The 27,879-nt window shown below is 43.8% G+C and overlaps 1 protein-coding gene across 1 annotated transcript; it reads right to left on the reverse strand.

The window, feature by feature from the left end:
• Window positions 1–1,411: 1,411 nt before the first annotated feature.
• dnali1 (dynein, axonemal, light intermediate chain 1) lies at window positions 1,412–25,427 on the reverse strand. Its single transcript, XM_055656045.1, has 6 exons — window positions 24,324–25,427; window positions 17,100–17,233; window positions 9,521–9,690; window positions 8,400–8,578; window positions 5,111–5,275; window positions 1,412–2,795 (listed from the first exon to the last, which is right to left on the reverse strand). The coding sequence occupies exons 1-6, from the start codon at window positions 24,402–24,404 to the stop codon at window positions 2,760–2,762; spliced, it is 765 nt and encodes a 254-aa protein (XP_055512020.1). The 5' UTR covers window positions 24,405–25,427; the 3' UTR covers window positions 1,412–2,759.
• Between the last annotated feature and the right edge of the window lie 2,452 nt (window positions 25,428–27,879).

Below are 27,879 nucleotides of genomic sequence, written 5' to 3' on the forward strand. Positions count from 1 at the left end.
GTAAATCTCACAAATGTTAATGGTGCTTGTTCTTTTTGTTCTTTTCTTTTTTTTTGTTCTTTTTTTCTTAATAGCTTGATTGGAGTAGTTTAATTTGAATTGTTCGTTTAGTTCATTTTATTGAATTTTGCATTTGTTAATGGTGAAGAATGGGGGTAGGACTTGACAAGCATAGGCTTCTTCCATATAACATATAACAATTACAGCACGGAAACAGGCCATCTCGACCCTACAAGTCCGTGCCGAACAACTTTTTTTCCCTTAGTCCCACCTGCCTGCACTCATACCATAACCCTTCATTCCCTTTTCATCCATATGCCTATCCAATTTATTTTTAAATGATACCAATGAACCTGCCTCCACCACTTCCACTGGAAGCTCATTCCACACTGCTACCACTCTCTGAGTAAAGAAGTTGCCCCTCATGTTACCCCTAAACTTCTGTCCCTTAATTCTGAAGTCATGTCCTCTTGTTTGAATCTTCCCTATTCTCAAAGGGAAAAGCTTGTCCACATCAACTCTGTCTATCCTTCTCATCATTTTAAAGACCTCTATCAAGTCCCCCCTTAACCTTCTGCGCTCCAGAGAATAAAGGCCTAACTTATTCAACCTATCTCTGTAACTTAATTGTTGAAACCCAGGCAACATTCTAGTAAATCTCCTCTGTACTCTCTCTATTTTGTTGACATCCTTCCTATAATTGGGCGACCAAAATTGTACACCATACTCCAGATTTGGTCTCACCAATGCCTTGTACAATTTTAACATTACATCCCAGCTTCTATGCTTAATGCTCTGATTTATAAAGGCTAGCATACCAAAGCTTTCTTTACCACCCTATCTATATGAGATTCCACCTTCAAGGAACTATGCATGGTTATACCCAGATCCCTCTGTTCAACTGTATTCTTCAATTCCCTACCATTTACCATGTACGTCCTATTTTGATTTGTCCTGCCAAGGTGTAGCACCTCACATTTATCAGCATTATAACTCCTATGCTTCCTCTCCCTTTTCGAACAAGTCTAATGTGTATTATGTTGAAATTGGCTTTTGAATTTTTAATTTATGTATGTACATATATGTTATGTATATGTGTGTGTATATATGTGTATATATATATATATAAATGTGTATGTATGAATATATATATATATAAGGAGAATTTTATATATTTATATAAATATATAAAATTCTCCTTTTATTTATTCATTTTCATCTGTTTTCTTTTTTTTTTTTTTTTTTTTTAAATCGCTTGAAATAAAATATATCATTCATTCAATATGATAATGGCTGACAACCTAAAATCAATATCCCGTTCCTGCTTTTTCCTCCATGTCCCTTGATTCCTTTAGCCCTAAGAGCTAAATCTCTCTTGAAAACATCCACTGAATTGGCCTCCACTGCCTTCTGTAACAGAGAATTCCACAGATTCGCAACTTTCTGGGTGAAGAAGTTTTTCCTCATCTCAGTTCTAAATGGCCTACCCCTTAGTCTTGAACTGTGACTCCTGGTTCTGGACTCCCCCAACATCAGGAACATTTTTCCTACATCTAGCCTGTCCAATCCTTTAAGAATTTTATATGTTTCTATAAGAATGGACAGGTATTAAGCTCTGTCCATGTTGTCTCATTGGCATGACATGACTTAAGATACATTTCAATTGAGAACAAGACAATACTGAATGTGTGTTGATGACTGTAATTGTATAACCCAATGAATGAATTAATGAACCAAGCATACTTCAAATACAAGTTTAAGAAATTTATTTAAAGAAACAAGAATAGGTACATTATTCTAAAATTTATAGCAGTTGGTACAATGACAAAAAATGATCCTGTTATGAAAATAGTGTGATTTTGTTATAAGAAAAGATAAGATATAGAACAGAATCTCAATGCCTAAAGGAGTCAAAAGGAATGAGTGGTTTGCTATTTTTACTCGCTTGAAAATGCCAAAGAAATTCTATTCTAATCAGTATCCCGTTCAATACAATGGTTGTGTATTTTAGGTTTTTCTTTGTTAACCTGTTTTATACAAATTGCTAAGGTGAGTTGAGATCAATAGTTACAGTTGACTGGTATTTCTGTGAGATTACTTGTAGATAAATATCCCCAAGAATATATTAGATATCATAAAATCTTACAAAACATTAAGGATCAAATAAATGAAATACTGCTGAAATGAAATCAGTATTCTCACATTTTGAAAAAAAAGTGTACTACTTTGCAACTTTTTGAGCGAATTTTAATTACGCTAATCACATTTGCGTGTTTTAAAGATTTACTGAGAATGACAATTGAAACAAACTTGAAATCTACTTAATAATTTTGAAAAGAATACCTTTTGAGTGGATTTGTTTTAATTAACACTTGTGGAATTATTGCTGTGTAATTACATTCCTGGTGTATTGTATTGAGTAATCCGATATTAGTGCTGTTTCGGGTACTGTGGTAAATATGGTGACATTTAAACATTGCCAGGACTATGGTCAAGAGATTTCCATGGATCTGCCAGCAGAGTGAGATTAATGGAGGTCATAATTAATGTTGAAACAAGTGATATATTGTAGCTACTTGAAACAATGCATTTACAGATGCAGTGTATCTTGGCCCAATTCTGACAAAAAGCCTTCATATCATTGAGATTCTTTCCCATAAACACCAACCTTTGCGTGTGAGGAGATTGTACACTGTTGATATCACAGTAGTATTGTGTATGAAAAGTCTGCTCGAAAGATTGTTTTTGCAGAGATGATTTCATTTCCTTGGAGAAATTATGCCGTCCAGTTGTGCCTAGAAGATGAAAAGATGTTTAAAAACGGACTTTGCTTTTTCATCAACATTGAGGCACACAATGTACTAATTCGAATAATAACTATTAGGCACCCAAGCATTACTTGGACACAGAACCAAAATGGCATTTTAATAATCCCCAAACGCAGGGTATTTTCAAGTGTACAAATGCATTGAATTAATTCAATTGAGGCATTATATGAATTGAATTGATATTGATTTAAAGGGACAGACCAATTCCAATTTATCCCAGTTGTAATCCTGACACTGACCCATTCATGTGACAGGTCACAATCAGTGTTACAATTGATACACTAAGTGCCATATTGTAACAACAAGCAGCCAACCGAATCAGTGAGTGAGTTGAATAACATGTAGCATGCTAAGTACTTCATGAAGGGGTGGAAAATAGGAACTTCATACTGCTGTTTTGTCCACTAACAGCAGAATGTGATTTCCCTAACGTCTACTTGTCTGTAACTTTGTACCTTGGATTGTGCTCCATACGTGGTGACTCTTTGCAAAGCCAATCATTTCACTGTGACATGTATTGTGTTTTGATAAATTAATAATGAATCATTATGATGTGGATTAATCAAATCAATTGATGAAAAGTTGGTAAATTGATTGGACTTTGGAGTTTAATCACACAGGGCCTGATTAGGAACAGTCAACATGGATTTGTGCCTGAAAGGTCATGTTTGACTAATCTTCTTGAATTTTTTGAAGAGGTTACTAGGGAAATTGATGAAGGTAAAGCGGTGGATGTTGTCTATATGGACTTCAGTAAGGCCTTTGACAAGGTTCCACATGGAAGGTTGGTTAAGAAGGTTCAATTGTTGGGTATTAATAGTGGAGTAGCAAGATGGATTCAACAGTGGCTGAATGGGAGATACCAGAGAGTAATGGTGGATAACTGTTTGTCAGGTTGGAGGCTGGTGACTAGTGGGGTGCCTCGGGGATCTGTGTTGGGTCCACTGTTGTTTGTCATTTACATCAATGATCTGGATGATTGTGTGGTAAATTGGATTAGTAAGTATGCAGATGATACTAAGATAGGTGGTGTTGTGGATAATGAAGTAGATTTTCAAAGTCTACAGAGAGACTTACGCTATTTGGAAGAGGGGGCTGAAAGATCGCAGATGGAGTTTAATGCTGATAAGTGTGAGGTGCTACATCTTGGCAGGACAAATCAAAATAGGACGTACATGGTAAACGGTAGTGAATTGAGGAATGCAGTTGAACAGAGGGATCTAGGAATAACTGTGCATAGTTCCCTGAAGGTGGAATCTCATGTAGATAGGGTGGTAAAGAACACTTTTGTGTGCTGGCCTTTATATATCAGAGCATTGAGTATAGAAGGTACACAAAAATGCTGGAGAAACTCAGCGGGTGCAGCAGCATCTATGGAGCGAAGGAAATAGGTAACGTTTCGGGCCGAAACCCTTCTTCTACTCCACATTGAGTATAGAAGTTGGGATGTAATGTTAAAATTGTACAAGGCATTGGTGAGGCCAATTCTGGAATATGATGTACAATTCTGGTTACCAAATTATAGGAAAGATAGAGAGAGTACAGAGGAGATTTACTAGAATGTTGCCTGGGTTTCAGCACCTAAGTTACAGAGAAAGGTTGAACAAGACAGGTCTTTATTCTTTGGAGCACAGAAGGTTAAGGGGGGACTTGATAGAGGTCTTTAAAATTATGAGAGGGATAGACAGAGTTGACGTGGATAAGCTTTTTCCATTGAGAGTAGGGAAGATTCAAACAATAGGACATGATTTGAGAATTAAGGGACAAAGGTTTAGGGGCAACATGAGGGGGAACTTCTTTACTCAGAGAATGGTAGCTGTGTGGAATGAGCTTCCAGTGGAAGTGGTGAAGGCAGGTTCGTTTTTATCATTTAAAAATAAATTGGATAGGCATATGGATGGGAAAGGAATGGAGGGTTATGGTCTGAGTGCAGGTAGATGTGACTAGGAGAATAAGTGTTCGGCATGGACTAGAAGGGCCGAGATGGCCTGTTTCTGTGCTGTAATTGTTATATTAGAATCAAATATTAAGGCAACACACAGGAAATGCAAGTTTGCAAAAGTACATTGATATACAAACTAAAAATGAAAATAAAAATCAATTTCACTGTATCTTAATATGAGAATTAATCAAGGACACTAATTCTGATTAGAAGATTGAGTGAGCATTTCCCCATAGGCAAATAAGCAGTGAATAAAATGGCAATGGGTCCAAGCTACCTGTGCAGCTATCTCCACTCTAAGCTGTCAGAGACGAGCTCCAGTTTAAATTGTTCGGCTCACCTTAAGTTGTTGATTGGTTCGTTTGAGGAACTGAATTTCCTCTGCATGCTTCTTCTCCTCCACTTGGCGTCTTTCATTCTCTCTTTTCTCTATTGCTTCACACTTGGCTTTCTGTTCATTCAGCTGTCTCTCCAGGTCTTTCTTTTCTGTTTCCAAATCCACGATCTAACAAGGAAAAGTTGCTAATCAGAAACCGTAACAATGTCCATTTTAATCTCAAGTAGAGTTTAGCTTATTGTCACATGTACTGTGGTACAGTGAAAATCTTTTGTTGCGTGCCAACTAGTCAGCGGAAAGACAACATATGATTACAATCGAGCCATTTACAGTGTACAGATACATGATAAGGGAATAATATTTAGTGCAAGGTAAAGCCAGTAAAGCCCGATCAAAGACAGTAGATAGTAGTTCAGGACTGCTCTTGAGTTGTGGTAGGATGGTTCAGTTGCCTGATAACAGCTGGAAAGAAACTGTTCAGGATTTAAAAACTGTCCCTGAATCTCAAGGTGTGCGTTTTCACACTTCTACATCTTTTGCCTGATGGGAGAGTGGAGAAGAGGGAGGGGCCAAGATGCGACTGATCCTTGATTATGCTGCTGGCCTTGTTGAGGCAGCATGAGGAATAAATGGAGTCAATGGAAGGGAGGTTGGAGGAATAGAGAGAGAAAGGGCAGTCATTTATAATGTAATAACGTCTTTGCAGGTACTAGCTCTTTAAATTTCCTACCGATAACAAAAACATATTTAAAATATATGATATTTCAAATATAAGAGTAGTGCAATTTGTTATTCTATTTATTTTAAGAGGTATTTTGAGGGGTTTTATCCACTATTAGCTATTCTATCATGATCATGCTGTTCCCTTAAGAGCAATGAACAACTTTCCAACAAGCAGTGTATGCAACACAGGATCAAGCCCTTCAGCTCACAATGCCTGTGTTGAACATGATGCTGAGTTAATTCCTCTGCCACACATGATCCACATCCCTCCGTATCCATGTGCCTATCGAAAAGATGTATAGAGTCATAAAGTGATGCAGCGTGGAAACAGGCCCTTCGGCCCAACTTGCCCACACCGGCCAACATGTCCCAGCTACAATAGTCCCACCTGCCTGCGTTTGGTCCATATCCCTCCAAACCTGTCCTATCCATGTACCCGTCTAACTGTTTCTTAAATTTTGGGATAGTCCCTGCCTGAACTACAGTGTATTCAGAAAGAATTCAGACCCCTTCACATTTTCCACATTTTGTTACATTACAGCCTTATTCTAGAATGGATTAAATTATTTTTTTTATCATCAATCTAATACCCCATAATAAAGCTAAAACAGGGGTTTAGAAATATTTGCAAAGTAATTAAAAAGAAATAACTGAAATATCACATTTACATAAGTATTCAGACCGTTCATGCAGTACTTTGTTGAGGTACCTTTGGCAGCGATTAAAGCCTCAAGTCTTCTTGGGTATGATGCTACAAGCTTTGCACACCTGTATTTGGGTAATTTCTCCCATTCTTCTCTGCAGATCCTCTCAAGCTCCGTCAGGTTGGATGGGGAGTGTCGATGCATAGCTATTTTCAGGTCCCTTCAGAGATGTTCAATCGGGTTCAAATCCAGGCACTGGCTGGGCCACTCAAGGACATTCACAGACTTGTCACAAAGCCACTCCTGCGTTGTCTTGGCTGTGAATCAATGCATTTCGTTGTCTCTGTACTGTACACTGACAATGACAATTAAATTGAATCTGAATCTGAATCTGTGTACCTAGGGTTGTTGTCCTGTTGGAAGGTGAACCTCCGCCCCAGTCTGAGGTCCAGAACGCTCAGAAGCAGGTTTTCATCAAGGATCTCTCTGTACTTTGCTCTGTTCATCTTTCCCTCGATTCTGACTAGTCTCCCAGTTCCTGTCGCTGAAAAAACATCCTCACAGCATGATGCTGCCACCACCACGCTTCACCATAGGTATGGTATTGGCCAGGTGATGAGCCTGGTTTCCTCCAGACGTGACGCTTGGCATTCAGGCCAAAGAGTTCAATCTTGGTTTTAACAGACCAGAGAATCTTGTTTCTCATGGTCTGAGAGTTCTTTAGGTGCCTTTTGGCAAACTCCAAGCGGGCTTCCATGTGCCTTTTACTAAAGAGTGGCTTCCGTCTGACCACTCTACCATAAAGGCCTGATTGGTAGAGTGCTGTAGATGTAGTTGTCCTTCTGGAAGGTTCTCCCATCTCCACAGAGGAACTCTGGAGCTCTGTCAGAGTGACCATCAGGTTCTTGGTCACCTCCCTGACCAAGGCCCTTCTCCCCCGATTGTCCAGTTTGGCAGGCAGCCAGCTCTATGAAGAGTCCTGGTGGTTCCAAAGTTCTTCCATTTAAGAATGACGGAGGTCACTGTGCTCTTCGGGACCTGCAATGCTGCAGAAATTGTTTTATACCCTTTCCCAGATCTGTGTCTCGACACAATCCTGTCTCGGAGGACTACGGACAATTCCTTCATCTTCATGGCTTGGTTTTTGCTCTAACATGCACTGTCAACTGTGGGACATTATATAGACAGGTGTGTGCCTTTCCAAATCATGTCCAATCAATTTAATTTACCACTGGTGGTCTCCAATCAAGTTGTAGAAACATCTCAAGGATAATCAATGGAAACAGGATGAACCTAAGCTCAATTATGAGTGTCATAGCAAAGGGTCTGAATATTTAAGTAAATGTGATATTTCAGTTATTTCTTTATAATAATTTTAAAACTTTTCTAAACACCTGTTTTCGCTTCTTCATTCTGGAGTATTGTGTGTAGATTGATGATAAAATAAAAAGAATTTAATCCATTTTAAAATAAGGCTGTAACGTAACAAAATGTGGGAAAAGTGAAGGGATCTGAATTCTTTCTGAATGCACTGTATCTACTCTGGCAGCTTGTTCCATACACCCACCACAAAAGTGTGTGAAAAGATTACCTCAGATTCCTATTAAATCTTTTCCCCTTCATCTTAAACCTATGTCCTCTGGAACAATTCCCCTTCTCTGAGCAAGAGATTCTGTGCATCTACCTGATCTATTCCACTCATGATTTTGTACACCTCTATAAGATCACCCCTCATCCTCCTGCGCTCCAAGGAATAGAGACCCAGCCTGCTCAACCTCACCCTATGGCTTCGACCCTCTAGTCCTGGCAACATGCTCCTAATGTTTGCTAATAGTGCCAGACATCTGGGAAAAATAAAAGTGATATTACTAATCCATTCATGTGGGTCATGTGGTTATAATTTGTAACCAACAGTAAATGTTTACTCTTTTCTCCATGTCAGTTTTGCCCTCTTCTGCTTGCAGAGCTTTCCTCATCCCAAAGGCAACGCTGCTTTCATACAGGGTCTGGTAGGCAGCAATGGTCATACGGATCTCATCACGGACCCGCAGCAGCAACAGACCACGCTCAGCACAGTTGATGGTCACCTGTCTGATCAGTTCATCTGCGGAAACACAAAGACAGCAGAGTACAACTCAAGAACGCCAGCTCAGACTCCCATCATCCATGCTCCCCACCCACGTCAAAGAAATTGAAATCATTCTTTTTTGGTGGTTTAGTTTTGTTTACCTTAGAGATACATCGCAGAAACAGGCCCTTCGGCCCACCGAGTCCAGGGAGACCAGCGATCCCTGCACACCAACACTATACTACACACTGGGGACAATTTACAAATTTTAACCTAAGCCAATTAACCTCTTTGGAGTGTGGGACAAAATCCACGCAGGTCATGGGGAGAACATAGAAAATCCATACAAACACCATCTGGAGACAGGATTGGACCCAGGTCTTTGGCGCTGTAAGGTAGCAACTTTACCGCTATGTACCCACAACTGTCTAAAAATATTAACAAGGAATTACAGTTCATGATTTTAATGTACCTTCTGCTATGTTAAAGCTAACTGGACCTTTAAACCATTCTCTTCGGCTTCAAGAAAATAGTCCTGCAGTTGTATAGCTTGCCTTTATCACACCTGACACTATATCTGAATGGCATCATTGTACAGTGGCATGTGTAAGTGTTCCATGGGAGTGTTGATAGCAGCAAATCAGGTTCTGTTAACATCTTTTATTAATTTATGCTAATTGGTTACAGTGGGAATATGCCAAGTATATACAAACACCATATCAATGGCAAGTCTCAAACGAGTGCCAGTTCATGTTCATAAAAACATACTGGCAGTAGTGCTGATGTCATTTGGCTTCTTTTCGTGTTTATAGCCAACCCCTGCCAACTGAAAATGTGTGTTTTCATTGTCCATTAATTAGAACATAACATTTTTATGTTACATTTTTTGCACAATAGCACCACATTTATTGAATTGTTGCTGACCTCAGCGATGTTATTCATGTACTGAGTTTGTTAAGGAGGTGGCCAGTGACTTACCAAAGCACTGTGAGTACAGCTCCCTGCGGACTGGGCATATCCCCGTCTCTCGGGCTTGCCGCTGCTGCAGCTTGATGTCCAGTTGCTCCTGCAGATGGACCACATCGATGCGAGTACAGGGAGTGCTCGACACCTGCTGAATCCACATCTGCGAGTTCTCTGTCCATTCTCTGAAACACAAAGCAAATTGATCTGGGCTTGTTGGACTCCTTAACTGCTTGTAGATTGGCTGTGGATTCATTTAGAGTCACAGAGAGTCATAGAGAGATACAGCGCAGAAAGAAGCCCTTCAACTTACCCACACCCACCAACATGTCCCATCTACACGAGTTCCACCTGCCTGTATTTGGCCCATATCCCTCTAAACCTGTACTATCCATGCAGCTGCCTAAATGTTTCTTCAACGTTGTGATAGTCCCTGCCTCAACTACCTCCTTGTTCCATACACCCACCACCCTTTGTGTAAAAATGTTACCCCTCAGGTTCCGATTAATTCTTTTCCCCCCTCACCTTAAACCTATGTCTTCTGGTACTCAATTTGCCTACTCTGGGCAGAAGACTGTGTGCTTACCTGATCTATTCCTCTCATTATTTTGTACACCATCCCTCATTCTCCATTACTCCAATTAGTCCTAGCCTGCTCAACCTGGCAACATCCTCGAAAATCGGCTCTGCACCCTTTCCAGCTTGACGGCATTTTTCCCATAACATGGTGACCAAAACTGAACACAATACTGTAAATATGTCCTCACCAATCTATCTGTAAATAACTAAAGTTCTAATCTTGTTATCTTCCAGTTTGCGCGGTCATTCTATTTGTGCAAAAACGGTACATGAAAGCACTACCATTTTTCGCCAGCTTACTCACTGTTCTCCAGTGCTGTGATTGCACCATGTTTTGTTCCGATCGATGGGCTAATGTAAAAGTTAGCGAGGTTTTAAAAAAATATATTTAAAAATGCGCGTGCGCAGATCGATCTCGCTCCTGCCGTTCAGCGACGCGTGGATTGGTCTTTTTCTCCTGTCACTCCGCAGGACGGTCCGCCTCTTCCTGCGCCATCGCATCTTTACTGGAGCTGAGGAAGGCTGGCGGTGGTTTCCAACCTGATACAATTTTCGGAGGAACCTGAAGCCCGGCGCGGAAAGCGGAGAATCTGCTTCCGGCGGAGGAGAACGACCAGCGACCACGACCAGCGCCCATGAGTTCGTATCGCACCGTCAGTTCCAGCCCCTTCCCCTCTGGTCCCCCCTCGCTAGGTCTTGCCCCCCGTGATGCCCTCCTCTCCCCCACAACCCTCGTCTCCCCCACAACACCCCCCCCCCGCCCCCACATCCCCATCCCCCCCCACAACCCACCCCCCCGCCCACACCTTCCCACCCTCACATCCACCTCCCCCACAACAACCCCCGTCCCCTCCCTCGGCTGCAGGACACTCCCCCCCCACCCCACCAGCACCCAACAGCCCCCGCCTGAAGCCGTCCACATCCCCCGCTGAAGGATGCCCCCCCCCCCCCCCACCAGACCTCCCCTGATGCTGACACGTCCCCAGCTGCAGGATGCTCCCCACCAGTTCCCGCCTGAAGTCGGTGGGGAACGGCAGCAGTAGGCCGCGACGTTAGGCAGTGGCAGGCAGCGATTGGCCACGATAGCGATAGGGAAAGGCAGGGGTAGACAGCGGCAGCAGGAGGCCATGGCAGTGGCAGTGGAATATTGCATTGGGGGGACGGGTTGTGCTGGGGAAACGGGTGAGTGGTGGAATATTGCGTAGAGGAATGGGTTGCGTTGGGGTCCAGGCCTCCCGTGTGACTGGGACCCAAATGCAGCATGACACCCAAACTTCTATATTCAATACTATACAATATTTCTTCTGGCTAGTTTGCTTTGATTGAGCTGGTATTTGGTGCAGTTATACCACGCCAATTAACCTGCAAACCTGGATGTCTTTGGAGTGTGGGAATAAACTGGAGATCCGGGAGAAATCCCACGCCGACACGGGGAGAACGTACAAATTCCATACAGACAGCACCTGTAGTCAGGATCGAACCTGGGTCTCTGGCACTGTAAGGCAGCAACTCTACCGCTGCGCCACCGTGCCGCCCAAAATTCAGAGGAATGTGAGGTGTTCTATTTTGGTCGGACAAACCAGGGCAGGACCTGCACCGTAAGTGATGGGCCCTCTGGATTATTGTATAATAGAGAGACCTAGGGGTCAGGTACATAGTTCGATGAACATAGTTCTAAGACTTGCTTTCATCGGTTGGGGTATTCAGTACAGGATTTGTTTACAGCTATACAAGGCCACCTTTGGAGAACTGTGCACAGTTCTGGTCACTCTTCCATTGGAAGGGTGGCATTAAAATAAATCCTCAAGGATTTTGCTGGGTCTGGAGAGTTTGAGAAGAGAGGCTGGAAAGGCTTTCTTCTCTGGAGCGCAGGAGGCTGACGGATGACTTTGTAGGTACATACAATCATGGGGAGTATAGATAAGGTGAAAAATCACAGTCTTTTCCTTTGGATAGAGTAATGAAAATTAGGGGCCATGAGTTTATGGTGAGAGGGGAAAGATTTAAAACAAACCTGAGGGGAAACATTTTTACACAGAGGGTGGTGTGTACATGGAATGTGCGATCATATACATTCAAGTCAATTTTATTTCTATAGCACATTTAAAAACAACTATCGTTGACCAAATATACATGGTGGAGGCGAGTGTAATTAGGACGTTTAAAAGGCACTTGGACAGGTACATGGATAGGAAATATTTGGAGAGAAACGGGTCAGTCATGTGAGATTAGCTCGGTTGATTAATTTGGTCAGCATGGTCGAGGTGGGCTGAAGGGTCTGTTTCGGTGCTGTCGAGCTAATGACTCCATGACTATTGGTCTATAGCACCTCTTCTACCTCCCCCTCCATGATTTGGAATTCCAGTCCTGTACATCTCAGCCAGTGGTCCTGGTACTAATTCCTGGGAAACGCCACTGCACATTCCCCTCCAGTCTGGAAGATAACCTCTTGCTTCATTCTCAGGGAAGGTTACTTAACAGCTATAATCCCTTTTATTTTACTGCCTTCAAGTGTGGCACAATGGCGCAGCGCTAGAGATTCGGGTTCAATCCTGATTATTGGTGCTGTCTGTACGGAGTTTGTACGTTCTCCCTGTGACCTGCGTGGGGTTTTTTCCAGGAGCTGTAGTTTCCTCCCACACTCCCAAGGTGTACAGTTTTGTAGGTTAATTGGCTTGGTATAATTATAAATTGTCACTAGGATCCTTGTGTAGGATAGTGTTAGTGTGCAGGGATTGCTGATAGGCGCATCCTTGGTGGGCCGCAGGGCCTGTTTCCGTACTGTATTTCTAAACTAAACTAATCTTGATGACAAGAAACAGAGTTAACACTTAGTGTGGATATTGTTTGTTAACTCTGGATCGTGTTTCTATCTCCACAATGCTACCTGACTTGCTGAGTATTTTCAGAATGAGCAAGCCTCTGTCAGAAATTGATCTACTTAAACTACTTATGACTGCATACTTCAAAGATGTTAAAGCCAACGCAGTGAATAATCAGAATCAAAATCAGAATCAGAATCAGAATCGTACTTGATTTGCCAAGTATGTTTTGCAACACACAAGGAATAATTCAGTGACTGATGACACCACAAAATCATGACAATTCAGTTGCCTTTACAAATGTGCATTATTTTAAAATTTTCCAACTGTATATCACAAATGCAAACAATTGTTTGTATTACTTTATATTTTTAGAAGGAAAAGAGTGCTGTCATTTGTTGTGTGTATGTTTAATTTAGTATACAAACAATTGTTTGCATTTGTGATATACAGTTGGAAAAACATTTAAAATAATGCACAGTGAAAAGCTTTTTGTTGTGTGCTATCCAGTCAACGAAAGGGTACATGATTTCAATCAAGCGGCCTGTTGTGTACAGATACAGGATAAAACAAATGATGTTTAGTGCAAGATAAAGTCCTGTAAAATATGATTGAAGATAGTCCGGGGGTCTCCAATGAGGGAGGTAGGTAGAGTGCGAGTGCGTGTGCATGTGTGAAGGATACCACGAGGAAATCTTGCACACTGCTAATCTGACCTCATTCAGCATCTGAGAGGTGGATAAAGGTGGGGTATGCAGTGAAACTGGGCTTTGCTGCAGGACCTCAGCAACAGAACCGAACAGCAGATTTGACATTTTGACATGGGGTGTCTGTCCTGAACCATGGCTTTATTTTCCAAGTTATGGCCAGGGCATAGCGGAAATATAGTGCTTCATTTAAATGATTTATGGACTGCTAAATGCCCACAGTTCGGATTGTTCTACTTCAGGAATGAAGGTTACGTGGGCTGAACGATTTCCCACGTCCTGTCAATTTGCAGCTCTTCAGCAGGGAGTTTATTGGAGGAAAGGAGAGATGTCATAAACCAGTTGGAAAGACTGAAAAGGGATTGGAAAAATGACACCGCCTTGCTTTACATCAGTCCACGTTATCATGTGTCTGTTGTAGACTTATTGTACACTTCATGTAGCAGAGGTACAATGGAGATTCATTTCTGATGGAGCCTAAATTGTGGCTCTCCATTAACAGAACATGGAGCAGGTCTTTTGGCCAAATTGTTTGTTCCAAACATGATGCCAAGTTTAAAATAATGTGATATGCATGTGATCCATAGCCTTCCATTCCATTATTTCCATGTACCTATCCTAGAGCCTCTTAAATGCCATGATCATATCTGCCTCCACCACCACCCAGTGCAAAAAACTTGTCCACACACCTCTATAATACTAAAACTTTTTGTCTTGTTTGTGGCTGTGTGTGTGTCAATCTGGTTAATTTTCCTATTTTCTTGTAGGACAGCCTTCCCATTTTCACACATTCTACTCACATTTTTCCCATTGAGGTGATAAACATCTTCCCGTCGCATTCCCACCTACATTTCCAAACTTTTTAATCGTTTAAAGGTTTAAAAACATCCCGAAAACTAATCCATTTCGGAAAAAAACAACCGCGAGTGACGTCACAATGCAGTCGCAAGGCAGTACGGCACAATCTGGGGCGGGTGGTGCCGAGGCTGGAGTGAGAGACAAGCCTGGGGCTTGGCATGGGGCCGTGATAGGGGTCGGAAAAGAAGCCGATCTACAGCTGGAGTCTACAGCCAGAACTAGGCCGAGTACGAGAACCAGGGTCTGGCTCTGCTCTACGACCAGGGTAGGTCCTGGGGCAGGGAATGGGAGTGAGGGGAGGAGGATGAGGGAAAGGAGGAGGAGGAGGGAGATGGGGTGGTGGAGGAGGGAGATGTCCCCTCCCTATCTACCTTCACTCCCTCTCTCTCTACCCCCTCCCTCTCTCCCCTCCCTCCCCCTACTCTACTCCCTCCCACTCCCCCGCCCCTCTCACTCTCTATTGCCCTCCCTCTCTGCCACTCTCCCTCTCTACCCCCCCCTGTCCCTCCTCCCCCCCACCTCTATCCCCTCCATCTCCATCCCCCTCCCTCTCGACCACCCCTCCATCTCTACCCCCCTCCCTCTTGAGGGAGGATGAAAAGGAGGAGGAGGGAGTGCTGGGGATGAGGAGAAATGAGCCGCTATGCGTGAGTGGTGCAATATTGCGTTGGGGGAACGGGTGAATGGTGGAATCTTGCCGACCCAATGGGTCTGCACTTGGTCTCATCTCGTTTAAATTTTGCCACTCTCACCTTAAAGCTATGCCCTCTAGACTTTGACATTTCCACCCTGGGAATATTGTTCTATCTACTGTATGCCTCTATAATTTTATATACCTACTAGAGCAAGCAGGACCCGTTGGGTCCCTGTCACACGGGAGGGCTGGCCCCGAACGCAATAGTCCACCACTCACCCATAGACCCCAGGCTCAGGCACGGCTGACAGGTTCCTGTTGTGACGCCAGAGATGCCCGTTGTGATGCGAGTCACAGCAACCCTCCCCAAGTGCAGCTCGCCATCCCTCTTCATACCCCTATCCTCCTCCATTCCCCCTCATTTCCAACATTTCCTCCCCCCCCCTTTTCACCCTCCCTCTTCTTTCCCCTCTCCTTCTCCCCTTCACCACTCCCTCCCACACCTCTCCCTCTGTCCCGTTTCCTCAGTCACTCCATCCCTCCATAACCCCTCTCCCCACCCTAACCCCCTCCTCTCCCTCTATCTGTTTAAATAACATTAAACAACAGCCCTCTCCTCGTCCCCTCCCCCACTTCCTCCCTCTCTTTACAACAATATTACAAATCTCTCATTGGACTGGGAGTCCTGTCTTTGTTAACATTGTCCATAACCCCTCTCCCTTCTCTACCCAGTGGGAGCCGCTGGGCCCCCAACTGTGCAGGTCTGCTCATTTTTTCATCCTCCCTCATTTTAATATTTTAAAAAAATTCTATTCAACGCACATTGTTTTATTCTCTAATGTGATGTAAGTGCCACCAACAAGGCCATCTTTTGTTATCCAAATCTAATCATTAAACTTTCAATTTAGAGAGTAATTAAAAGGCTTTGCAATCACATATGTGCTGCCAGATTCTTCCCCTGAAGGGCATTTGCTGCCAAGGACTCATTGTCCTGGGATAGCAACATTATAGCCGGTAGGGCTACAATCCCTTTGTGACATCATAGCTGCTCGCTGCCAGTGCAGATTTGAAGAAATCCTTCTCAAAGTGGGATTTTGTAAAACTAAAAATGTTAATAACTTGTAAAATATAACTTCAATCTGAACGAAAGTTGACACAACCCACCTCAGGACAATTGTGAATAAGATGGTGCAAAGATTTTAGCGCTATCATGTACCGTTTTTGCGTAGTTCCGGGATCACATACGCAGACAGACACACATGCAGGCACAGAAACATATAAGATGAGAGTTTTAATAATATACTAGACCAAGTGGCACCCAATGGGTCCCTGTCACACGGGACGCCTGGCCCCCCAATGCAACCTGTTCCCCCAACGCAATATTCGACCACTCACCCATAACCCCCACAGGAGACCTGGTTGATCATCCCACGCAACCCGTTCCCCAACGCAATATTCCACCATTCGCCCGTTCCCCCATATTCCAGCACTCAACCATAGCCCCCAATTGTGCAGGGGCGTATCCCCCAGCACTGCCTCCCCCTCCACTTGCTTCGAGGACTTCAAAAAAGAATTGCGCTTCCCCTCCTGTTCAGCTAAAAACTTGCTGGAAGGACTGAGTGTTCCTGGATTGCAACTTTGTTGCAAGCTGGGCCAGCAAGGATTTGGATCCCAAGAGCTGCTCTTTTTTTTTGTCTGATATTATTCTTCATCGAGTTTCAGTCATCGGAGCTGCAATACACATACAATACTTGTGTGGGTGCACATTCAGAGACCAAGTTCCACATCACTGCCAGTGTGCTCAGTGAAATGAATGAGAGATTGGGCCTTATACTGAACATCCACACAGGCTGAAACAAAATTAATCTGAAATACGTTATCAAGCAAACAATAAAATGGATTGTATAACGTAATAACTATTTTCTGTGGGCTAGAATCCTCATATTTATCTGCCAAAGGCCAAGTGACTTGCCAGATAATTCCAATTGTCTTACCTGGGTGGTAAAATTGCATTTAAAATCTCCTCAGTCTGCTTGGTGACATCCACTGCAATCGCTTTGGGCTTTGGAGGACTTGGAATAGGTGATGTAGATATGGGTTGCTGGGGACTCACCTTCAATGCACGTGCCTGGAATTACAAAAAAAAAGTAAATTATGCAGCTTAGACATTTAGAGGTGTGTAATCCCTGCAACCGCTAATCACGCCGGATGAGTTGAAGGAGAAATACTCTGAAAACAGATTAAAAGTCAGGAGATAGACACAAAATGCTGGAGTATCTCAGCCGATCAGACAGCATCACCGGAAAAAAAAAAATTATAATGTTTTGGGTTCTTCAGACTCTGAAACATCACCTATTCTTTTTCTCCAGAGATGCTGAGTTACCCCAGCATTGTGTGTCCATCTTCGGTATAAACCAGCATCTGCAGTTTCTTCCGACATATAAGAACCCAAAAACCCTTTTTGAAATGTGTGTGGTGGCTCCCAAGGGTCGTGCCATCATACTGTCGAATCCCTCGGCCCGGGAGTGGTTCAGTCCGGAGGTGGTCCTTAACCAGAGGGTTTAAAGGCAGGCCTTTGGGTGCCATCTTTCTCTCGTTTGGACCTCCCTACAACCGGGAGGATCATAATTAAAGGTGCCTCTCAAAACACTGGACTTCGTGCTTCCTTTTGAGACCCACGCACCACAAGGAATCTCTGACCTGAGTTGCTTAACCACTGATCAAAGTGGTGATTCCATGAAGGATGATTCCATTCATTGATTATTGGTATTTTGTAGTGCATCACGACAATCTGCTTTCACATTCTACACACTTTAATTAGCCTCTTGCTGCAGTAGTTTAGGTTACAAATGACACAATACAGATAGTTAATACGTGCAATTCCAAAGTAAATTCTTTCTTATTCTTTAACAAACAAAAATTATGGCCACAAATGAATCAAGACAATGACAACTTGTCTATTATGGAATTTGGTCAGTGATACTCTTGAATCTAAGTTAGAAGGTAGTTGATTCAAGGCACGACTAAAGATTTGAGCACAACATATATACTGGTACTAGGGCCAAGTTGCAAATTTAGATCCTTGGCATATCTGCTGCAACCAGACGTGTAACACTGGTTTCAATACCACCTCCCTCACCACCAACCAGAGGGGTCAAGGAGAGAGCCTTCACGTCGCGGCCCTGTTTCCACCAATCTTTCCACCACCAAGCACAAGAAGCGCAAGACAGACACCATTGTATGCAGATGTCGAGAAGTGTGTTCGGCTTTGGCTGACCAACTTCTAATCTTGTGTGTGGACTCGACATGAAGACCACCAACCAGAGACCTAATCATCTAGTCCAGTTGAGACAAAGATTCACAAATACATCCACCAACCTCACCGACTGCATTTGGTCCCCTCAATGCGGTGTCTTTCACAATGGCAAGACCAAGCACAGATCAGGTTAGCAGATTTGCGGAGCACCTGGGCTCTCTCCAAGGTGGCTGTGCTGAGCACCAGTTGCATGCCATTTTAATTCCCCTTCCCCTTCCCAACCAACCTTAGCTTTCACCAAGAGTCAAAAATGTTTAGCTGTGCAGGAAGGAATTGCAGATGCTGGTTTAAACTGAAGATAGACATAAAAAGCTGGAGTAATTCAGTGGGTCAGACAGCATCTCTGGAGAAAAGGAATAGGTGATGTTTCGGGTCGAGACCCCTCTTCAGATGGGTACAATTGGCATATGTACCAAAATGGAACAATGCAATTCATACTTGCAGCAGCATAACAGATACTCAATACATTACTCAGTACTAACATAGTACTCAATACATAGCATAATAAAATAAAAACAGTTCAGTAAAAAAAGAAAAGAAAAGAAACCCAATATTAGAGCAAAACAAAACAAAAACTTGAAGTCCCCAATGCAACCAAGGCAGTTTGGAGTATTGTTGGTATTTCTAGCCTGATGTTTGTATGGAAGAAGCCGTTCCTGAACCTGGAGGTCACCGTTTTCAGACTACTGTACCTTCTTCCCGATGGCAGGAGTGAATGAGAGGGTGACCAGGGTCGTGTGGGTCCTTGATGATGTTGGCTGCCTATAGATACCTTTAATGGTGAGGAGGTCAGTACCTGTGATGGACTGGACAGTGTCTACACTTTTTGTTATCTCCTTCATACCAGGGTGTTTACAGGCCTTGATGCAACCAGTCTATATGCTCTCCACCTTACAACTGTAGAGTACTCCACTGCCAGAGTGAGGCCCAACACAAACTAGAGGAGCATCACCTCATTATGGGGAGAAGGCAGGAACGGGATACTGATTGGGAATGATCAGCCATGATCGTAATGAATGGCGGTGCTGGCTCGAAGGGCCGAATACTCCTGCACCTATTGTCTATTGTATTATGTCTGATAGTCTTCAACCCAATACTATGAATGGTGAATTTTCCTCTTTCATGTAATCTTTTCCTCCCCTCTGTCTCTCCTTCTGACCCACGTTTGTTCTTCTCGTTATTTTGCTCTTTCCCTCTCCACCCCACCTGTACATTGTCACCCATTGTCATCCCCCTTCCCCGCTTGGTTCCATCCATCCACTACTACCCACATATCTCACCTACCCATGTCCCTCCATTTTCTGGTTCCATCTGCCCTTCATCTTATCCTTAGCAATTCCTGTTATCACCTTCCTTATTTAATAGATTTATGTCCTTGCTTATCATCCTCCGGCAGCTATCTCCACCTTCACCCCACCTTCCTCTCACCTGGTTCCATTTGACTATCATTTCCTGCTCTGCTTCCACCTATCACCCATCTACCCACCTCCTAATTCCACCGCTAGCCCTCCCCATCACCACTGGCTCAATCTGCTCATCTTTCACCCCTTCCTCAGTCCATCATCTAAGCTCTAAGTCTGAGGAAGGGTCTCGACCCGAAATGTCACCTATTCCTTTTCTACAGAGATGCTGTCTGTCCTGCTGAGTTACTCCAGCATTTTGTGTCTATCTTAAGTGTAAACCAGCATCTGCAGGTCCTTCCTACACATATCATCTTACCTTTCCTGCACTCATATTTATACTGGCTATCTTCCCTCACCACTCTCCCCATCTGATGCGGAGCCACCTGAAAAGTCGACAATTCGTTTGTGCTGCTTGTCCTGCTGAGTTGCTCCAATGGTTTGTCCTTTGCACCAGATTCCATTATCTGAAGTCTCTGGAGTATCTGATGGCTATAAAGCCATCCTTTATATATATGTGAATTACTAGAAGGCAATTTCAGCATAGGTCTTACAAATATTGTCATTTGATCCCCCCGCCAGAAATGCTCACTAAACCTACTTCGTGACATCTTGGTAATGACTGACTAAGGATTATCAAATCAACTCTGGTATTAAAATAGAGATCCTGCCCTTGAACGAATAACCTTGGAGATTAAAGCCTGGGAGTCTTTCATTCAGACTCTGCCCCCGCGAAAAAAAAACCTTATACCAAGTCATGGAAAGGGGAATCTTTGATTAGGCAGATGGTTGGACAGAGATTAAAAGACAACATTTGTGAGATAAGGATAGAATATGTGCGAAGTCAGAGAAAGCAATATAGGTGGAGTGACCGTCAAGGCTTGCTGGACTGCCCTGTTTCTAACTCCCCTTCCTATTCCCATACTGGGGAATTCCGCAGAGGTCGATACTGGGGCCACTACTCTTCACGTTGTATTTAAATGATTTGGACGAATGGATTGAAGGCTTTGTGACCAAGTTTGCGGATGACACGAAAAAAGGTGGCAGGATGGGCAGTGTAGAGAAAGCAATGTTGGGAAAGACTGGAAGAAATAGACCCTGCAGAAGGACTTGGACAGGTTGGCAGAGTGAGTAGAGAAGTGGCAGATGGAATATAGTGTCGCAAAGTGCAGAGTCATGCATTTTGGTAGTAGGAATAAAGACATAGACTCATTTCTAAATGGGGAGAGAATCCAGAAATCGGAGGTGCAAAGGGAATTGGGAGCAAAGATCCTAGAGGAGCAAGATAGATCATTCCTCCGAAATCCAATGGGCTGACGTGTAGTACGTGATGGAACGTCACGGCCGCCATTTGTTTATGCCAATCGCTGTGCACTCCGCTCTATTGTCTGGTGTCATCAGTGTTGTAGGGAACAGTGTTTGATTTTGCGCATCTATCACATCACATATTTTAGTTAATTTTATTGTCAATGTTTTCCTCCTGTTCCCCCATTTCCCTCCCATCTATCCTCCCCAGCTGCCACCTTTGCGTAGTTTCCCTTGCATTGTATTGTGCAGTTTCCCTTCTATTGCTTTAACACACACTGTGCACAAAATTAAATTTAACATATATATATTTATATGAATGTGTGTGCCTGTGTGTGAGAGGAGAGTTAAGGGTCTGTCCCACCAGCATGCGATTGCATGCGTCTAGCGCGACCAAACGTGGCGACCGCCGCCGCTGCCGCCGAACCCCCCGGCCCACCATTGCACCCAAAGATGATAGAGCAGAGTTGTATAATCTTTGATTGCACCCTTCTTCACGGCGGGCTTGTGATCTTTGCTTATGATGTCTCGACAATTCGAGGGACATAACGGGTAACAGCCATCGCCTTCCTTCCCGAACACGAATCTGAGCTCGAAAAATCTCCTGGTGGTGGGCCTAATGTGTCCCGCGGGCCATATTTTGGAGACCAATCCCTTACAAGATCAAAACCAAAAACGTACAGAAGTGTTAAAATTATTGTCTTTATTATTGTGGTGAGTAAAGATCTATTAAAAATAAGTCTAATAACTTTCTAATGTACCGACAAGCCTAGTTTCCCAATGGCCGTTGAGGGGAGAACAGAAAATAACATTTTCACGACAGAATATCGACTGAAAATAATAATAATAATTTCTCACCTTTCGTTTTTATTGGGGAACCTAAAGAATGACAGGTCGGGTTGTCTACATTTACGATTAGAACAATTGATAGCAGAGCAGTGAGATGAAGATTTAGATAAGGACGCCATGACAGTGTGGGGGAAGCCCAATAAAATGCCCAATAAAATGGCGTCGACAATGCCCAATCTTGCTCCTCTATAATCTTTGATTGGGAGTGCCAGTGCAGGATTCACAAAATGTTAATCTGCAAGCCAAATCGGTAGTAAAGAAAGCAAACTCAATGCTAGCATTTATTTCAAGAGGGCTTGTATACAAAAACAGGGATGTAATGTTGAGGCTCTATAATGCGTAGGTACGGCCACATTTGGAATATTGTGAGCAATTTTGGGCACCATTTCTGAGAAAGGATGTGCTGGCTCTGGTGAGGGTCCAGAGGAGATTTACAAGAAATGATCCCAGGAATGAGTAGGTTAACCTATGATGAGCGTTTGTCGGCATTGGGCCTGTACTCACTGAAGTTTAGAAGAATGAGGGGGGACATCATTGAAACATACAGAATAGTGACAGGCTTGGAAAGGGTGGATTTGGAGAAGATGTTTCCACTAGTGGGAGAGTCTAGGACCAGAGGTCAAAGCCTCAGAATGTTTTCCTCTTTATTTAAAGGACATTCTTTTAGGAAGGATATGAGTAGAAATTAGTCAGAGGGTAGTAAATCTGTGGAATTCTTTGCCACAGAAGGCTGTGGAGGACAAGTCAGTGGATATTTTTAAGGCAGAGATACCTGTAGATAGATTTTTGATTAGTACAGGTGTCAGAGTTAATGGGGAGAAGGCATGAGAATGGGGTTAGGAGGGAGAGGTAGATCAGCCTTGATTGGCCAAATGGCCTAATTCTATTACTTATGACCTTACATTTCCCGGGTCCCCTCCATTGCCAGAGTGTGGCCATGTGAAAACTGGAGGAACAGCACTTCATGTTCCGCTGGGGTACTTACAATTCAACGGTATGAACACTGAATTCTCCAATTTTAGGTACCATTCCTTCCTTCCACTCTTCCCTGTTCCACCTGTAGCTGCACTATTTCTTCTTTTTCCTCTCCTCTTCCACCTATTAACAACTCGTTTCACCTATCGTTCTCCAGGCTTTGTTCTCACCTCCTTTCTTCCAGCTTTCTCCCATCCCCCATCATAATCAGACTGACAAAAGGTCAAAACCAAAATGTTACCCCATCCATGTTCTCCAGAGATGCATCCAGACCCACTGAGTTACTCCAGCACTTTGTGTCTTTTTTTGTAAACCAGCATCTACAGTTCCTTATATCTACCAATTTACAGGAACCTGGCTCAGACTTTTCTATTCACGTGGCTTCCCCATCTCTATATCAATGAGTTGCCTTTCTTGGGTAGAATAAATTTTCAGAAGCATTTGGCAGTTGTTCAAAGAACCGGTCAGTTAAACCAATGGTTATGGCTGCATCTGCACTGCAGCCTGAGAAAAGATGTCAATGGGAATGTGGCTTACATAACCATCAAGGATTCCAGAACAACAAATGGCATAACTTCAAAAGCCAACGCACGTCTAAGAAGACGACATGCGAGTTAAAGACCATGTGAGATTGAATTGTGAAAGACCATGTGAGACTCCAACGGGACTCTACTATCTGCTGTTTCAGCTTTCAACTATTACGCCGTATATGCTAAAATTGAAATAATAGCCCATGATGAAAAGAAATACTGTACAGGGAGAAAATGGTGTGATGGACTGGTTAGGCAAGTCAAAGACTGAGTGCAGTACCTGTACTACTAAAGGGATACACTGAAGAAGGTCAAAAAAAGCTCCCCAAATGGCACGTGGAAAATCATTAAAGGCTTTGGCTAGGATGTTCTCAAGGACCTGGACATATTGAAGTTGGATTTAAAAAGTGAATGGAATTAGCTGAAGGATATATAAAAAATTTAGAATTTTAGAAATTAATAATTTGAGAAACAAAACCACAGTTTGAGAAGATGATGACACTAGTTTGCAGGGAGAACAATTAGGAAAGGCAATAATTGACAATGTTAGAGGGCACTCCATTGAAGGTTTCTAAACAGACATACATCTTTATCAATGTGATAAAGAGCAGTAGGGGCTCCCAACATGTCTGCCATATAAGTCATGCACTTCCCGTAAGTCATTGGATACCGCTAAATGTATTCTTGCTTTCCCCAGGAATGCAATTATTAAGTGTAGTTGTTAGGTTTGCTGAGTGAATTAGGTGCAAATAACTCCCAAGGGTTATTCCCTGGAACCAGTATGACCAGCCAAAAATGGAGGCTCGGTGGAGGATTACAAGGATTACAGACAGACCCGCTCACCTTGGCTGACTTTTTCTCCGTGTTCCTGCTGACAAGTAGTGGATGATCGTATTTCAACAGAGAGTCGATTGGGGGAATCATATTTGCAGCTCAGACCTGCTTTGACCTCGCCTAGTTTATCTGTCTCTGGCCTGCCTCTCTATTTCCTCCAGTCTTTCTCTCTATCCCAGTTTATTCTGGACTTCCCCAATATCCCTATTTGTTTCAATTTATGTGCATCTCCTTTACTCCCTCTCCTGATTTATTTCTCTCCTCCGAGTGTGTTCCAATTTCTCCTGCTATCTCACTCACACACACAGTTTTACCCTTCCTTATCCCACACAGCTCCCACAGCCTATCCTCTATCTCCCCCTTTCTCTTTCTATGTCCCTCTCTCTTGCCCACCCTCTCTTTATCTGTTAATCTATCCGAATCTATATTAGTCGAGCTCTTTGTCGCCACTCTCTGCCCCACGCTCTCTTCCTCCTTCTGTCCCACTCTTTCCTCTCAGTCCGGCTCTCACTTTCTTTATCCTCTCCCTTTCTCTAGTCTATCACCCTTTCTCTCTCTATACTAATATATCCACTATACCTCTCTCCCAATACCCCACTCTCTCCCTATACCCCACTCTTTATCTTCCCTTATTTTCCACTCACCCTAAACCCTATTTCTGTGTACCCTTCTCTTTCCCTATACGGATGTCTTCTGATACCTCACTCTCTCCCCTCTATCAAGACCCCTCTCTATCTCCCCATATCTCTCTCCCTCTATCTCTACTTTTCTCTCTCTCGCCTCTACACCCCACACTATATATACCCTCTACCCTCTCACTATATATGTATATCTATAAACCCCACTCTCTCCCAAGACCCCACACTATGTTCCCATACACCACTCTATGCCCTGCTCTCCTCTCCCACTCCCTCACTTTCCCCCTATGCCCCTCTCTATCTCCATGTACCCCACAATTTATCTCTATACCCCACTCTCTCACCTTATTCTCCACCTCTTAATCCCTAATTTATCCGTACCCTATTCTTTCCTTATACCCACTCTCTCCCCATCTATCAATACCCCACTCTATCTCTCCCTATTCCCTTATTTCCTCTCTACTTTCCCCCCTTTACCACGCTCTCCCTCTCCCTCTACCACGCTCTCCCTCTCCCTCTACCACGCTCTCCCCCCACTCTATCTCTCCCTATTCCCTTATTTCCTCTCTACTTTCCCCCCTTTACCACGCTTTCCCTCTCCCTCTACCACACTCTCCCTCTACCACTCACTCTCTCCCTCGCTTTCTTTCTCTCACCCTTTCCCTACCACACTCTCCCTCTCCCTCTACCACACTCTCCCTCTCCCCCGGCCGCCGTTGTCCGGCTGCAGACAGCGCGTTGTTGCCATGGAAACACAACTTGGAAACGGCGCCGGTCAACAACTGGCGCTCCCGGGAGAGTGGTCCGGAGGGAAACTGCGGCCCGGGAGAACGGGCCCGTGGGGAGGGGGAGCCGCCAGTATCTCCCCCACTCATTCCCCTCATGCCCAGACCGTTCCACGGCTCCTCTGTAACACGTGCTCTGTGCATCTCCCTCCACACACGCTGCCTGGCCCGGCCCGGCCCGCTGAGTTGTTTACTGCAGCCCCACAGACACTTTTCTGGGCATCATCAGGCCTGAAGCATGAGGGGCATGGTGCATGTGTGATAATGTACATGTTTAGTTTAGTTTAGTTTATAGCCACGTATAGGTACAGTGAAAAGATTGTGTTGCGTGTTATCCAGTCAGCCGAAAGACAATACATGATTACAATCCAGCAATTAGCCAGTAAAGTCCAATCAAAGATAGTCTGAGGGTGTCTAATGAGGTAGATTGTAATTCCGGACTGCTCGCCAGTTGTGGTAGGATGGTTCAGTTGCCTGATAACAATGTGATGGCACAGGGTCGCAGTGGAGCAGCTGTCGTCGTGGCTATCCCTCGAGGTCGAGGATGATGGTCTACGTTCTGTTGTTTTTATGGACTCTCAGGTGGCTTACGAGTCCAATCCTGGCTTTGAAAGTTCTTCGACATTCAGGACAGGTAATTCCAGATGGCAGATCGGGCATTGGTTGTTGCTGCTACTCCTTCCGTTTTCTTATCTTTTCTTCTAATTCTGCACATCTCTTGGCTTCGAAGGTCGCTGTTCCTTCTTGGATGATGGTTTGCCAGAGTTTCCTGTCCTTGGCATTGGTTTCCCAATTGTGGATGTCGATTGCACATTTCTTCATGCTGGCTTTTAAGGTGTCTTTTAATCTCTTCTTTTGTCTGTCTTGTTTACGTTTGCCTTCTTTAAGCTGGGAGTAGAAGGTTTGCTTTGGCAGACGCTTGTCTTCCACCTGAACAACATGACCGACCCGTCTTAGTTGGTTCTTGATGACGAAGGCTTCAATGCTAGATGTTTTCGCTTCATTCAGCATGCTGACGTTGGTTCTTCTGTCTTCCCAAATAACATTTAAGCAGCTTCGAATCGTTGATGGAACTTTTCAAGTGTTTTCAGATGGCGTCGGTATGGTGTCCAGGTTTCTGATGCATCCAGGAGCGTTGGAATCACCACTGCCTTGTACACTAACATTTTGGTGTCTGTTCGCATGTCACGATTTTGAAAGACTCTCGTTCGAAGACGTCCAAAAGCTGTTCCAGCACACGTAAGACGATGTTGGATCTCGTCATCTAGTTTGACATTGGAGGAGAGGTGACTTCCAAGGTATGGAAAGTGATCCACATTTTCCAGGGTTGTTTCACCAAGTTGAATTGACGGCTCTTTCCGATTTGTCTCAGTTGGTGACGATTGGTAGATAACCTGAGTCTTCTTGGAGTTGATGGTAAATCCAAGTTTCGTGTAGGCACTGTTGAAGGCAGTCAGGATCTGTTGCAGATGATTTTCTGAGAGCTGCAACACAGTTGTCGTCTGCGTATTGAAACTCGATGAGGGAGCTCATAGCCTTAGTTTTGGACATGAGACGAGCAAGATTGAAAAGTCTGCCATCTGTTCTGTAGACGATTTCCATTCCTGGGGCTAGGTCATCCGGGATGATGTGGATGGTTGTCGCAATGAAGATGGTGAACAGTGTTGGGGCAATAACGCATCCCTATTTCACTCCAGATCTGACTTGAAACGGCTCACAGTTGCTGTTGCTGGCCATGACTGTGGCAAGCATGTCATCATGAAGGAGTCTCAGGATTCGAATGTATTTCTCAGGACATCCAAAGGTGGATAGGACGTCCCATAAGAGTTCCCTTGATACCGAGTCAAAGGCCTTAGTGAGGTCGATGAATGCCATGTACAAAGGTTGAGGTTGTTCACAACATTTTTCTTGTGGATGACGCATTGTGAAGATCATGTCGGCTGTTCCACGTGATGGTCTAAACCCGGCTTGTGTCTCTGGAAGGATCTTCTCGGGTAAAGGCTTGAGCCAGTTGTTCATGATGCGGGCGAGGACTTTGCCTGTTGTTGCTAATAGGGAAATTCCACGATAGTTTCCGCTGTCAGTTCGATCGCCTTTACTTTTGTAGATGGTAACGATTGCTGAGTCTCTAGTCTCTTGGTA

The sequence above is a fragment of the Leucoraja erinacea genome, chromosome 26, assembly GCF_028641065.1.
Source record: "Leucoraja erinacea ecotype New England chromosome 26, Leri_hhj_1, whole genome shotgun sequence".
NCBI lineage: Eukaryota > Metazoa > Chordata > Chondrichthyes > Rajiformes > Rajidae > Leucoraja > Leucoraja erinaceus.